This window comes from Oenanthe melanoleuca, chromosome 4A (assembly GCF_029582105.1).
Source record: "Oenanthe melanoleuca isolate GR-GAL-2019-014 chromosome 4A, OMel1.0, whole genome shotgun sequence".
Taxonomy (NCBI): Eukaryota; Metazoa; Chordata; class Aves; order Passeriformes; family Muscicapidae; genus Oenanthe; species Oenanthe melanoleuca.
Genome location: NC_079338.1, coordinates 8,533,078 through 8,548,741, shown reverse-complemented (window position 1 = coordinate 8,548,741; position 15,664 = coordinate 8,533,078). Strand labels below are relative to the sequence as shown.

The following is a 15,664-nucleotide window of genomic DNA, read 5'->3' as shown; positions in this document are numbered from 1 at the left end:
AATGAAAAAAAAAATCTTCCCCAAGGAAAGCTCACATCCTGCTATCACATGCTCTCTCACCTGATGCGATCCACATCCTTCTTCTTCAGCTCTGCATCTCTCTGGAGAACCTTCATCAGCTTTTCATACTCCTCCTCAGTCAGGAAACTCAAGTCCAACATCTTCCCTACAATCTTCAGTTCTTCAGATGGCTCAAGCGAAGACAGAGCAGGCACTAATACAGTCCAGGCTGCTGCAGTGCCATGGGCAGCCTCTCACAGCCGCCCTGGTGCTAACAAGACATGGTTGGAGAGAAAGGATTCACCACAGCATGGTTTGGGTGGAACTCACCCTAGCACCTGGACTTGCACTTCCAGGCTCTTGGCTGGCATGTCTCTCTGCACTGCATGCCTTCCCCTGCCAGGAAAATTCTCTCAGCAAAATTAGGCTCCTTTGCTTTTCTTCAAGCACAGTTGCAGCGATCCGAATGCCAATGTCAATCACAGACTGAAGCACAGGAAGGAGCAAGCTCCTGCCGCCCACCAGAGCTGCCTCAACAGGCACAAAAGCTCATCTCACAAACGGCAACCCCAGCACCTCTGGCATGCACTCTCCTCAACAGGGAAGTCTGCTCTGGAGTTCAAGCATCCCTGCAAAGAAATAGCACCGAGATGCCTTTTATGATAAGCGTGACATATGGTAACCGAATGTGTACATTGGGGGTTTTTATTTGTTCTACAGCACAAGTTCTACAGCCCTACTTTTCTCCCCGACCAAGAGCTCCTCACACGGTATTAACCTAACCAAGACGTTTTGTTTTAGCCCTTTCCTACTAACAGGTAAACAATTGACTCAGCATGCTACAAACAAAATATGCATATAAATTACCAAATTGCTTGCTTGTTTTTTACCTCCATTCTTCTTATCCTCATTTCTTTGTGCCCTAAATGAGACCAAGGATAAGCAGCCAACCTTTGTAAAGCAATTGGAAGATGACGGAACAGCAACCAGGTAGCATTTCTGCTGCATGTTATGCTATGAAATACCAGGGGTTGCTCATTTTCTAATATGTGTGCCCTTTGCTTTATGCTGCACTGACATTTGCTATTCAAACACTACTGGTGCAGATCACTTTGTGTTTCAAAAGACAGTGAAAATGGCCAGAAGCTGCAGGGCATGAAGGAAAGGTAAATCAAGCACTGCCTTGCCACTTTATTCCTTTTCCACTCTCCTGGAAAACTTGAGGGCAGTAAGGCTGACCTTTGAAGGAGGAAAAGTACTGCTTCTGTCCGTGCAGGCAGTTTCTAGCTCACTCAATTTTTCTACTGTTTCCAAACCTTTCAAGTGATTGTGGTTTCATGATACTTTGCTATTTCGTCTAAAGCCACAGCCTTGGGAGTCAGATCATTAAAGATTAATAAATCCCAGCTTTCATGGCAAACATGATCTGAAGGTTATCAGGCCCATTCTCTAACCTCAAAGCTTGTATCATGGTTAGTCTCTAATCAGTGCCTTTGAGGATACCAACCTCAGCCCTTTCAGGTCACCTATTTCAGTGCTTTGCTGTCAGCAAGAAACTTCTTCCTATTGCCCATCCCAGATCTCCCTGACAGGTGTCAGCCCATCCTACTTAACACAGGAACTACCCCTTTGCAGCCATCTCCACTGGGCTTGACACCTCAGCCTCCATGTTAACCAATCACAGCTCCTTCAGATTCCAGAGCCAGCTTTTTCATAATTTTTGTCACTTCTTTGGACTGTCTACATGGTGCATCTCTTTCATCAAGTGACCCATCCAAAGCTGAGAACCAGAGCTTCAGCTGAAATTCGATCACTTGACATCATTTCACAGACTTACCTTATTTTACAGATGATACATTCACAAATGTTTGTCTTTTTTGTAATGGTGTAACAACATGTTAAAAGAAAGAACAGGCATCTGACCATACTGTTTGCAAACAAATACCACAGAACACTGCATTAAAAAGCTAATAAAAGGAATGGCATTGTCATAAAAACTCTTATCTTTTTGTAAAAAATTGTTGGAGGAAAGGAAACACTTCCTATTTCTTTAAGGTAAGAATGGCTGTTCTTGTCACACTACAATTATAGCCTTTACCATGTGAGAAACTATCAATACCACTCTAAATAGTTTAAATAGAAACAATTATAAAAAGCCCCAGTGAATCTCTACTGTTTAAACCTACATTTCATCCAACTTGGCCTGGCTCTTTCATGCTTAGCTCCATCCAACTCTTCTATGGCTCTCAAGCACAATCCTACTTCTACAAAGACACTCACAGAATTTTCTGGGGCAGACTTTATTTTTGAAAAGGTATCTAGGGACATTTCACAGTATTTGCTTCTCAAGAACTTTTATTTATTTTTAACAAGCCCCATGACATGTGGGCTGAAACTACTTCAGAAAATATTTTCAGTGAAGACTCATATTTATTCATCAGTATGGCAGTCAATTAAAAATAAGGGCTACTTCTTGAGAAAAAGGCTACTTCTTCGTAAAGAGCCTTTTTCTTTCTTTCCCATTAAAATGTTTTATCTTACTGAAATAGCTACATTAGAAGAAAGAGGTTAACAAAAACCAAACAGCCAACTCCTTCTTTTCTTTTATACAGTTAAAAATCAAACCACTTGATGCACCTGCTGTGGTAAAGTGAGCTGGTCTGCTCTGGAGGTGGAGGTTTTGCTGGAAGTGTCAGGAGCTGCAAAGCTGTTGACCCAGACCTGCAGGAATAAACAAGCCTATGAAATTATCTTCATCTACAGCATGGCCACAGGGCTGTCCCTGCTCCACTCAGCCTGGGCAGCCTTTGATGGGAGCCTCAAGTGTGTGTTGGGCAGTGCAGAGGCTCAAAAGGAGAAGCCCACCATGAACCGCTCAGGCGCAGAGCATTAAGGGAGAGTGTGCTAATTGTTTACCTGGGTCTATGAGCACAATGGATTAAGGATAAGAGTGACATGACAGGTACAGTACGTTATCAGGCAGGCACAGTGCTCGGAGCCCAACCATTGCCAGCTTGTCCGATTGCTTAATCCCTAAGGCAGGTTTACACTGCTGTAGCAGCACCACACAGCTTCGATTTGCTCAGTTAGATTGCACATAATCATCTCCACTGCCAAAGCCTTGTTAATAGACAGTTTGGACACAACAGGGGTGATGTAGTACAAATACCTAAATCAGCAGATCAATAGGAAAGTCAAGACCCCATGGGTCCCACAAAAATAGAAACAATTTCTGCATGTCCTGCCCAACCCTGGCCTTGTCATCTCTGCAAGCAGCCAGGAAGGGTAAGACAAAAGCCTTGCAGCTTTGTAGGGCAATGACAGGAGCCATTGCACAGAGCTGGGGCAGATTTTACCCCAGACTGAGACTTCTTCAGGGCAAGCACTTTATTTAGCTCACTGATGTAAGCTGTTTTTGGACAAACTGTGACAAACACAAAGAAGGTCTCCTCTCTCACCAGTGGGAGACCCTTCCTAGGTCACAATGACTCTCTGGTGACAGGAGCAAAATGGAGAGTCATAAAAAAAGTGAATTGTTTGTGTTTGGCAACTTCTGGCCAAAGCCTGTGGCCCATCATGCAGTACAAATCTGGGCTGCCCTCAGGTTCTGCACCACCACAACATCCCAAAGGAGCGGGTCCTGGCATTTCACAGCAAAGTAGAAAGGTAAAATATATTGTCATGGCTACAGGAAAGACCATAAATCTGAACAGAGAAGCACACTGGATGTCCAAAGGACCTTTTCTCCTCTAAATGCTTTTCTGGGGAAGATCACAAAGATCAACTCACATGCCCATCCATGTGGACAAACGCTGAGTGTGGAGGGGGTGAGGAGACACGCAGGAGCAGGACTCATCATATGGCATAACTGGCTGCATCTCCTACTGTGATAGCTTTTGATGTCTTGTGACCATCTCCCCAAGAAGAAGCCAATGCTTCCAGAAAAGAACTGTAATGATGTATGACACTACTGTGTAGCTCATAAACACAGAGCACAGGCATGGGTGGAGAATTGAGGCCTGCCCTGGCATGTGTGCATTTCATGTCCCAACAGACTGTCAGTAGCCAGTGCAGCACAGGGAAGGCCCTATACAGCTGGACTGAAGGACCCTGTAATGCACCAGCTGATTTTCAACAAGGGCTAACAGCATATAGCCAGAGCCATCCTGTGCTTCAGCTTCCTGCAAGGTACCAGGCAGGGATGCCTTGGAACAGGAGCACTGTCCCTGCATTTCACAGTTTTTCCAATTATTTTGTGAACTCACATTAATTTTAAGTGTTGCATTTTGGCTATAGGAGAGTGGCCAAAAGGATAATGCACCATAGTTCTTTGTGTAATGGAGAAACAAAAGAGAGAACTTTCTTTAAAGAAACACTACACATATATAGGGTACTACATGCAAAACAGACTAGAAAAGACTCATTGGTCCAAGAAGGCAACACCTCTCTGAAAACATACTTTCTGCAAAATATCACATAGGACACGTATGGCTCTGTGATCAACAACAGTGTTAATCATTGTTGTAATTTCTTGTCCTTGAGCAGGCTGAAAAACCCAAGGGTTCAAGGCTGCTTTTTCCCTTGTTCCCAGCAGTATCCAACGATAATTAAACATTCACAATATCCTCAAAGCCCCCAGTCACACACTTCACTACGTTTTAAACACGAAAGTACTTGTCCTTGATTTGTTCTGACCTGCTACTTGCTTGTTTCATTTTATATCCTCAAGTATTTTATTAGAAAACCCAGTAAGGATCACTCTGCAATCACCTGCTCCATCTGGCACATTTTGCAGACCTGTGGCACAGCCATGGCTTCTCTTTACAGACAAAGGAAGTTTATTGTTTGCTCATTCTAGGTGTTACTCAGGGAGCTTTTCTCATTCCTATACCCTTCTCAGCCCCACATCTAGTTTACTACAGAACTGCTTAGCAGTGTTCAGGTGCAAAAAGGATCTTTCCAACAGCTGCAGCCCTCAGGTTATTCACCTGTGGGACTGGTTTTGCAGTGCCAGGAGGGCTTGGTGTAAACTATGCCCAGCTGCAGCTCTGCAGCCAGGAGGGAGACAGGCAATGCCAGCCTTCACACAGGGCACAGCAAATGGCTCCGCCAAGCTCTCGGAGAGAGGAGAGCTCTGATCATTTGCGGAAAAGCTAAGAAGGTTACTAATAAAAGTAGTGGAGAAGGCTGTTGTTCTGGAAGCTGTTTGGGTTTTTTAAAGTAACTCGCTTTCAAATAGTTTGATCAGGGAAAAATTAAAAGCTTGCTTGGCCTAGCAGGTATGAAACATTCCCTTTTGGAAAGCCAGACGAAGGGGCTGGCACCGTCTTTTGCTGCATTTTCATTTTATTTCTGGGAGGTTTAACTGAGCTCCAGCTCAAAACAGAATTATGTTAATACTTTGCATAACTAACTCAAGCACGAACTGCCCAGCAACCCAGTACAGCTCAGTGCTCTTGCTGACATCTGCCTACAGACACAAGTTATTTGTAGGCCATCTGCAGGGCACTCCAATCTGGGTTCTGATTTCTCAGCATGTACCTTCCCTTCAAAATGCTGCACATCTTCCTCAGCCCTGGGACATGTAGATTCCATTGACTAGACACTGAGTGGCATGTAAAGGGAGAGGAGGAATTTAGGAACTGTAACCTGACAGATTGGTACTCAAGACCCCATTCCATCACCTAAGTGAGCATAGAACCATTTAGACCCACCTCACCCTTTAGACCTGGAGCTGCACATAAGTCCATGTAATAAAGACATGAAAACCTCCTAACAAAATCTGGAAGAGATAATACTGATCTCACAAGACTATTCATTGCCTAATGAAAATAGCAGCTATCTGAAAAGGCTGTTGCCCCTACCTCTTTATCACACAACAGGTCACAATGTAAGGAAATAACCTCAATTTGCTTTAAAATGTGTGGTCACTTCCCAGTACCGTCACTAGTCAAGACAGCCCTTGTAGAGCAGGTCAAAATCAAGAGTAGCATTGTATTAAGAATGATGGATGTGGTCCTGACACCCACAGTCATACTACAGTTCCCAGTATATGCTGTAGTTAACAGCACCAAAAAGATTTAGTGCCAAAACTGCCATACATGATCACCCATGTGCCTCTCATGCTGGAAAGTCCAACCACACTCTTCCTCCCATCTGATTTCTTCTGCAATCAGTGAAATATGCAGAGGCATTGCCATCATTATTTCACAGGCAAAACACTAACAGCCATTATAATGCTCACTGGCATAACACTTAATTTTTAATGGATGTCCTTCGCCAGCAGAGAAAAAATAAAAAGCAAACTGTAGGATGGTCTTTCTCTTTGGGAGGGATGGGCTGAAAACCAGCATAAAACCTCCTGTCTGTGGGGCTGGACTGTCTCTCCCTGCCTGGAGTCCAGTGCTGCAGCCACAGAGGGAGTGGTGTGATCCCAGTTTGTGCCCTGCATTTGTGCCCAATGCTGGCTGCAGCCAGCACTGGCCAGGGCCACCAAGACAAAGGGCAGTCCCAGCCTGGGAGGCTGAGAGTGATGGGGCAGCTGCAGCTGGAGAGGGCCAGGCACAAGTCCCACTTAGACCTGTGGCAGCTCAAGTGCTCCCTTTTACACACAGACAAGCCCTCAAGGTGCAGAAATACAGTTGGGAAAGGTATTGCACAAGCTTACAAACACTGCTCTTAAATAATTTAATTGCTGGGAAGTAGAATAGTGTTCCTAAGGCAGCCAAAGGTTGTCCCACTGAGAAGGCAGACACAGCAGACATCCCTACCCCCGTCTATTCTGCCTGTGGCCACACTCATGCCACTAACCCTCTTTCTCTTTCTCTGTGCTCACATCTCCCCTCTCACTGTGATGAAATGAATATATAAAATATCTGCCTTTTGTTTAGTTGTTGTGAAGCTCCACAGCATCATGAGAGCTCTTCCAGGGTTCATTATTTTATCCTAATTTGCAACAAACCACTTGCAGCTCTGAACTGCCTACTCCTCTGCAGACTAGGAACAGCTGTGAACTACAAGAACAGAGAATGTATTTAATTGCTTTCTGAAAAACTATCCCTCTATAAATGCTGTCACTGCACTGACTGCAATGATATTTTGTCTGACTCATCACAGAGAAATGAGAGAAAGAGGCCTACAGTTCCTACCCAAAAAACCTCCTAAGCAGCTATATAGAAATGGCCTTCAGATGAGAGACAGCCGATGAGATAAAGAATAACTTCCAACAAAGCAAGCAGTTGTGATCTTCAGAGCAGTCCCACATCTAAACACATCTGTTACCATCACACAGGAAATGTCAAGGCCAAATTCTGGCAATGCCAGGTACAAATGCCAGAATTGCTCAAGCTCAACTACTCACAGACTTTATACATCTTTTTCTCTATTCAGTGAGGCCTGTACATGACAAGGTGTCATTCCCATCTCAGACAGAATGATTCACAGCTCATGTTGACAACTCCCACTGAGGGCAGCTTCGGCAGGACCTGAGGGGAAGCTGGAAGAGAGCAGCTCTGACCCTAGAGATAGCTCTCCACTCCAGTGTGCATCCCAGAACAAAAAACTACTGCTCAGTTCATTCTGAGCACAGCCCTGGGTGGTTTCTCTCAGATAAAGTCATTGTTTCACATCACACTTTCCAATAATGTCCAGCATGATGGAGAATCTCTGCTGTTTTATTGAAATCTCTTCCCTTCCCTCCCCTTCGGCAGTTTTAGTTTAGGAGGACATCCACTGATCAAGAATGGCTCTGAGATGGCACAGAGGAATTGCAGGGATTTATCTAGCCCAGGCCCTCAAGTGCATCCAGCAGCAGATATTTTAGAACAACAATACAATGCTATGCCAAAAAAATGAGCGAACTGCCCTATTCAGTGCATGTGGGGAATGCATAACTGAGGAAATGGGTGAGTTCTGCTTATTTGCACTCAGCCTTAGAAATACCTTGGCTTCCAAAGAACATCCCAGACCCCGGACATTACAGAAGGTTCAATTAAGGATGCATAAGGATTTTTCCTCCCCTCTACATTTTCTACCCAATGCAATGTAATCACCACATGAACAATTATCCCCACTGAACTCTACTCATCTCCTTCTAACAAGCAACGGCATGGGTGGAATTTGCATTACACACAATTTACTTCCTTTTAGCCATTTTTAATTAAATTAATCATCCTACGGTTACCACCTAGGGTAAACAAAAGACTGAGCTTCTCAGTCTCTATCATTATTTCCTAGAACCAACATTGCCAAAATAAAAACACCCATCATAGGAGGTCTGACTCAGACTCCTTAAGGTCAACAAGTCCTTTTATTGGTAATAAACTGATAATGCAATGCTATAGTCTAAATATTTGAAAGCTCTGTTTATTTCATAGGTGGGAACTATTAGCAGAGCTTGCAGGATGTAGTTCATTGTAATTCTGCAGATTGCCAGTACATAAATAAACCAGCACAGCCACCTGGGATACCAAGAAATCCCCTCATATCCCAGTGAACAGGGATGGCTAGATCTCCAGAGACGATTCCAGTACTTCAGAGACTTTGCTCTGTCACCTGCTCTGCTTCCATTCATTCCCAACACAGGCATTCCACTCCCAAGAGCTTTGGGGGAGGTGAGAGGGAAGCACTCCCACACCTCCACTAAATGCACTTGGCTTTGGGGTGGGGGCAGGGGCTTATGCTGAGGTTTCCTCTAAATCTACACTTATGTCCTCAAGAAAATGAGTCCCAAAAGAATTTGCACTCTCTACTTATTAGTTTGTAACAACTCTTCACCCCTACAGCTTAGCTGTGAGACAGTTCAGGGTTTCTCATGGACATTGTGCTGCATTGTTGCTACACTGGCATTTCTGTCAGAGAAACATCCCGGTGTCCAGGCTTCCCTCTCAGCCAAGCGAGAACAGACATGTTTAAAAACTCATCTATCCTGCTAGCAGGGCTTCTAGATGCCACGTGGTATGATGGGTACTCCTAAAAGCATCTTGTCAGATGTTACGCTTGAAAAGGCAATGATAATTAAATGTATGGTATCTAAAACTGAGCAGTTAGCAGATTAAAGCTGCAACAGTGCAAGTATGTAATTACCTCCCTGTCCTCCTTAGTCACCCACTCATCCTCAGAACCCAGCTATTTTCAATACGAAAAATGGGAGGTGGAAAATAAGTTTTGGCTGAGTTCAAACAAAGAAACTGCAGAAATGGAAGATGAAGAAAGAAGCAACCACCCATGAGAACTTCTGTCTTTTATTTTTGACCCAGAAACATATTTGCTGACCTCAACTGTGCTTTCTTCCAAACATAATTTATCCATGTTTGCCTGCAGTGGTGACATGTCTTAAATTGCTTTCCTGACCCTGCTTGTTATGCCCCAATAATTGTGAGCTTGCAACACCTGCCCTAGTCAGGAGCCCTCCAGAGCAGAAGTCATTTTATTTTAAAAAACACAATGCTAAAACCACCTCATTTTGTAACATAGTGGAGAACTTAAAAACATGCAGGGCCCAATTCCTTTGTGAGGAAATTCCTGCTGAGCTCAACGGCATGAGGCGTGGTAATAAATCCCTAGGGAAAACAGTGCTGTTTGTTTAGGAAACTTTGCATACCGAGGGATCCTTCCTTCTGGTCACTGATTATTTTTAAGCCTCAGCCATGCCTGGATGATTCTGAAATACCTTCATTCCAGTTTTGAGTTTACTGTAAAACAGTGGGGTGCATCTCATTATTTGAGATATCTGGCAGGTAATAATTCCCTCCAACATCCAGGAAAAAGAGTTTTAGAAACACTCTTAGGAAGCAAGCGCCTGATCTGTAGTTTCTAGTTATCGATGCCAAAACAAATAGAGTCTACATCCAGAGGCTGGGGTCATCCCCCATATAATGGGAGGGGAGACAAATGATGCCCAAGTCCAGCCATGTCTGATCTGGGATCCACACCTTTTTCTCTTCTAATTCCCAAGCACATACTGACGCCTAGACTGATCTGTCCTGGGCCTAGTTCTAGTACAGAAATGCACTCCACTAAAATTTTAACTAAAGCTGTTTTACTTTGTCACCCTGACATACAGTGAAAGGAAACTCCAGGGGGAGTAAGCCCATTGCTGAATCTGCCACATCATCTGCTTTCACAGACCTTGTTCCATGAGAAAATAAATTCATACATGGGAATTTTTCTTTTTTTAAACTGGCCACTTTCCTTCCAGAAATAATGCAACTTTCCAATGCACACACACAGTCCAGTGAAGGGTGACACCCAACAGCCATGAAGAGGCTAATACTACCTGATGGGTAGTCTCAATTCACAAGCAGATTAAAAGTAAACCAGATGCTACACTAATTTCTGCACAAAACCATAGCTCTCATACTATTAGGTTCTGTTTACTGGAGAAAGTTGCAGTAGATTAATTAGCTACAAGCACAGCTATAAACAGATGTGCTTAAATTAGCACAAATCTGCATGTGGACATGGCCTGTCATTTAGTTTAGCTAAACATAAAAGTTTACACAAACTCGAGTGAGAAGTCCAAACACAGATTGCACTGATTTAATTAAATCACTAAAAATAAAATCAGTATCAGATGATCATCTGGTACCTCTTCCTTGCACAGACAAGGTGTTTCTTCCATCTGTGTAGCTCCATGAATACTTAGAAAATCTTGAAGGAAGGCAGAGGAAACAGGCTTTTTGGAAATAACAAGATCATCTGAACTGTTTGAACTATGTAGTTTTAGGTGCTTAAGCTGAATAAGATTGGGACCTTTTATATGAGCAGTGATGACTCTGATTCTGCCCAGACACAACTGTATGATGATGCTGTTATGTAAAATACACGTTATGCTGCAGAGGGTAGGATGCCTGTCCAGGGACACTCCACGCTGGTGATTGCTTTGTGGTGTCAGCCCTGTGAGCTGCAGGCCTGCAAGAAGGGAACACCTTGGGCTGAAGCTCTTGAAGCAATGGAGGCTCAGCCAAGCACCCACCCAGGGCAGTTACCAGCAGCATCCTCCCTGGGTAAGTTTCTAATCCCATTTGTTTCAGCACTCCAAGATGAACTGCACCAATAAGTTTAACTTGCAAAAAAAAGGTAACTTGGTTTTGAATCTAGTGTCACTAAGAAACCCTTATTTTTCTCAGGTTCTGATGCCTGTTTACAAGCCAGGACAGCCTTATACTCCTTTCAACTTAGTTGCAAACATTTGTTATTACTTTGTTTTTCTCACCCCCTAACGCACACACTCCCCTGCTACATCTCTGAATGCAGATAACAATATTGATTTAAATGCAATCAAAGTGAGCCTGATGTACAATGAACATTCTGTCCCATGTTGTGCCATACTGTGGCAGAGCTGCCCCTTTCCCAGGGATGGAGGCCCATTAAAGGAACACAATTTATAAGTTCAGGAGGAAAAAAAAAAACCAAATTGGCACTTCAATTACAGAACTGTGCAGAAAAGCAGAAACTTGGGTCACCATGTGGAGTTTCTCAGATACTCTGCCAAAGGTGGAACAGGGAGGGAGGTAAAGGAAATTGGTTCAGCTCTCAGAACCAAATAACTGCTCACACCCTCACAGAAGTTTCACAGGGACAGGTCAGTAGATCTCCACTATCTGACCACGCCCTGTGGTCTGTCCCAGGGCCAGAGAAGCAGGGGCCTAGAATGGTCTATAGCATCACTGGAGAGAATAAGCTCCACTGCAAACTATTTTATGTGAAAATGACTCACTGCCAGAGCAATCCAAGAAAGACATAAGAACCAAATAGGTCATAGGCCATGGGTTACCATGGCTTATAAAACATCATTGATCACACTGGAGAGATGGCTGCAAAGGGAGCAGAAATTAATAAATGCTGTTTTTATTGCCATTCCAAGCATTTACAACAATGAAGCATGAACACGGAAGTAAATAAAACCAGGATGGAAAGCAGAGACTAGGAAAATACAGAAAAAACAGCAGAAGTCACAGGAAAGTGACACATCAAGTTCCATGTTTTTACAAGCAATTTAGAATACAAAGTGGGGAAGCAATAACAAAAAAGTATAAATCACCAAAACTACCCCTTATTTTCTAGGGCTTTTAAAAAAGGAAAGTTTTTTATGTGAGATTTTTCTCTACAGAGAGTTGTGGATGCCCCATCCCTGGAAGTGTCTAAGGCCAGGTTGGGGCTTTGAGCAACCTGGTCTCGAGTAAGGAGTCCCTGCCCACGGCAGGGGGGTTGGAATGACATGATCTTCCAACCCGAACTATTCTGATTATATGATCTCTCCTCTGAAAACCAGTAGCTGCCTCACAAACTCAATTTTAATAGATGGGACAAAAACACTCTGTGACTAATTTCAAAAGTCTTTGATAACGCAATTCATCAATGCAAGATAATACACACTTTGATTTGAACAATCCAAAGTCCCGGCGAGACCCACGGGAATGATGCCCCATGCCGAGGCAGGGCCCGGCAGCCTGGTGTGTGGAACTAGCCCCGAGCCGTCACCTGCAGGCCTGCGAAAGGCACGGGCACCTCCGTGTCCCCGGCCCCGCCGGATGCCGCACTGTCGCTGTGCCAGGCGCTGTCCTGACTCCGAGCGCAGCCGCGGAGCACACGGGCACCTGTAACCCGTGTCCCCACCGGCACTGACGCCCCCGCCACGGCCGCCGAGGCTGTCCCCGTGTCCTGCCCACTGTCCTGCCCGGCAGCTGCTCCCGTGCAGTCACCCGACTCCACACTCCCACCCGCTGCCGGGCCACGCGTGCCCAGCGCACGGTGCCCCCAAGGCCAGACCCTGCCTGGAGGGGGAGTCCAGGACCCCTCCGCGGACACGCGCGGCTCGGCTGGCCTGGAGCGGGGGACAGGAGGGGAGTGGCACCTCCGCCCGCTCCAACGCCGCCCGACACTGCCGGCGAGCGAGGTCCTGCAGGCAACTTTCTGTCACGTTCGCCGGCTGAACCCGGCACACGGACATGGACATAGACACGGAGCGCTCGCACACAGCCCGGCCCGGGGCTGCGCTCCCGCCCCCCCACACACCAGAGCTGTACCCGGCACGGCGAATCCCCACAACCCTTACCTGCCCTCGGAGGCGCGGGGCAGGAGCGGGGAAACCATGCCGGGGCGGGGCCATCCAGGCCGGGGCGGGGCCACCCATCCCGGGGCGGGGCTATCCGTCCCTGGGCGGGGCTATCCACCTAAGGCGGGGCTATCCATGCTAAGGCGGGGCTATCCATCCCGGGGCGGGGCTATCTATCCCGGGGCGGGGCTATCCATCCCTGGGCGGGGCTACCCATCCTAAGGCGGGGCTATCTATCCTGGGGCGGGGCTATCCATCCCTGGGCGGGGCTACCCATCCTAAGGCGGGGCTATCTATCCTGGGGCGGGGCTATCCATTCCGGGGCGGGGCCGTGACCATCCCGCGCGGCAGCCACTCGGAAAACCCGGGCCGGAGCAGAGGTGGGGGTGAGGCAGGTCAGCGGGACCTGCGAGGGGTACAGTGGGGTTGGAGGCAGCCTGGGTTGGGGATCCTTTCAGTCTTACCGAATACTGTCATTGAATATAAGACAAAGTAATTAGTGCCACCCTTGTCTCAGCCAAGGTGTTAGGAGAGATGTAAGGTGTTAGAAGAGCAGATACAAGTTATTAGGTCTTCGGAGAGGAGGTGTAGGCAGGAAGGCCACCTTAGCCCCAGCGCTCTGTGTGAGGCACCCCCAGGGCTCGGAGCAGCCTTGGAGCAGGCAGAGCAGCCGCCCCATCTCCCCTCAGCATAGCAAAGTTTCTTCCTTCTGAAACAAAACCTGTCGCTCTCCCCTCGGTCTGTGCCTGGTGAAGAGGGATGCTGGGGGACAAGCGTTAACCAAGAGTGAACCCGCTCAGCCCCTGTTCTAACCCAAATCAGTAAAAACTTAAGCTTCGAGCTAGGATTTGAAGGTATATTTCCAGCAATTCCTGTTTATTGGGATTTCAGCTTCCTTTTATTTATCTCGGTAACTCAGGCTAGACGTATGACGCTGCCCCACTTCAGAGCCTCCGCGATTCCCTCGCAGAAGGACACTGTCCCCAAGAAGACACAGTAATGGATGCACCAGATAAATCTTAGATGGGGAGGAAAAATCAGGAGGCTCCGGGAGACCTAGGAATGTGCCTGCCTCGCTAATTCCCCAGGGGGAATTTATAATGTGCCAGTTCCACGTTAGGAGAAAAGCAGTGCATCCCTGAAAGGATGCAGCGCCCAGGCATGAAAAGCAACACGCAGCTGCTGACTATCCCTGCTGCCCTGACCCGCCGCAGACACGGCAGCTCCCCCGGTTTCTATCTTCTATAACAGAGAAGGCTGAAGCAAAACCAGTCACACTTTGACACCACTTGAATTGCTGGACAGTCCATGGGTGCTGGACAGTCCATACTTCTGCATCAAGTGGAGGCAGGAACAAGGGCTTAGTGTAGGGTTTATTTCTGGCCACTCCTGTTCAATGTTAGAAAACAACTTGGGAATGAGTAAATACAGTCAGGGGTGAAGAAATGTGTTTTATTACCACAGCCTGTGCCTCCCATGCTTTTCCCACATTTCAGTCTTTTAATATCTTCAGGAGAACAACTGGCAGAAATCACTTAAAACACTAAAATAGTAGGCAGAGGTGGGAAAAAAATTGGATTTACTTGCTGATTTCCTATTAGGCTTTCATGGTCCATATCCTAAAGTGAAACTGCTGATTCAAGTCTAAGACAGTCTATTAAGATTAAAGCCTCAGGAGGTCTTCTGAGTCTGACAGATGCTGATTGCTGCCTGCCCCTATGTCATTCATTATTATGACTTTTGTCTTCCAGAATAACTGGAAATAACTCTGTTCTGTTCAGAACAACTGTCAGTGTTTTTGGGTTTGTTTTTTTTCTATTTTAATATTTTTCTATTTTAATTTTTCCTAGTAAAGAATTGTTATTCCTATTCCCATATCTTTGTCTGAGAGCTCATTAATTTCAAAATTATAATCATTTGGTGGGAGGGAGTATACATTTTCCATTTCAAGAGAGGCTCCTGTCTTTCTTAGCAGACACCTGTCTTTCTAACCACGACAGGTCATTAAGTCAAAAATAAAAATAATATAAGTGTTAGCTCTTGGTTAGACAGTTTAGGTTTAAAAGACCTTGTAACAAAAGAAACACATTGCCATTTCACCATTTTTTAGCTTGTTAGCTAAAAGTGCTCTAGCACTCACTGTAGCAGATAAAAATTAATAAACATCTAAGTCCAAACATGAAATACCGTCTCTCAAGCTTTCAATCCCAACTCTAGCATAAGAAGAAAAAGATAAAACGTAATACCCAGCTACATGACTGCAGTGCTAAAATTACTGAAAGCACCAAGGGAAGAACATGGTACTTTGGAGATGCAATTTACTTCCCTCTTTCTTATCACAAAAATATTTTACTGAGAACAAACTACTTCTTAGTTTTGTTTACTAGGTGTTAAAATTTTGGTTTACAGCTTGCCAGAATAAAGAAACAGATAAAATTCCCACTCCATCAGGACAAATGCTCCACCAGCAAACCATAAACATAAATGCAGACACCAAAGGAGAAAAAAAGCCCTGATAAATGTGTGTATGAGCAGGGTTCTCCTTCTATCTGGAGGAAATAGGCATCTAGGACTAGATAGGAGCAGAATAGCAATATATCTCTTTAG

The 15,664-nt window shown here is 45.4% G+C and overlaps 1 protein-coding gene across 1 annotated transcript in view; it reads right to left on the bottom strand.

Moving 5' to 3' along the window:
- Positions 1-13,123, bottom strand: part of LOC130253232 (synaptotagmin-like protein 2) — a 37,680-nt gene extending 24,557 nt beyond the window's left edge. The window contains exons 1-2 of the mRNA XM_056491642.1: positions 13,058-13,123; positions 61-629 (exon numbers count right to left, since the gene is read on the bottom strand). Of these exons, the coding sequence (XP_056347617.1) occupies positions 61-161 (101 nt within the window). The 5' untranslated portion in view covers positions 162-629; positions 13,058-13,123. The remainder of the gene's footprint in view (positions 1-60; positions 630-13,057) is intronic.
- Positions 13,124-15,664: the final 2,541 nt, after the last annotated feature.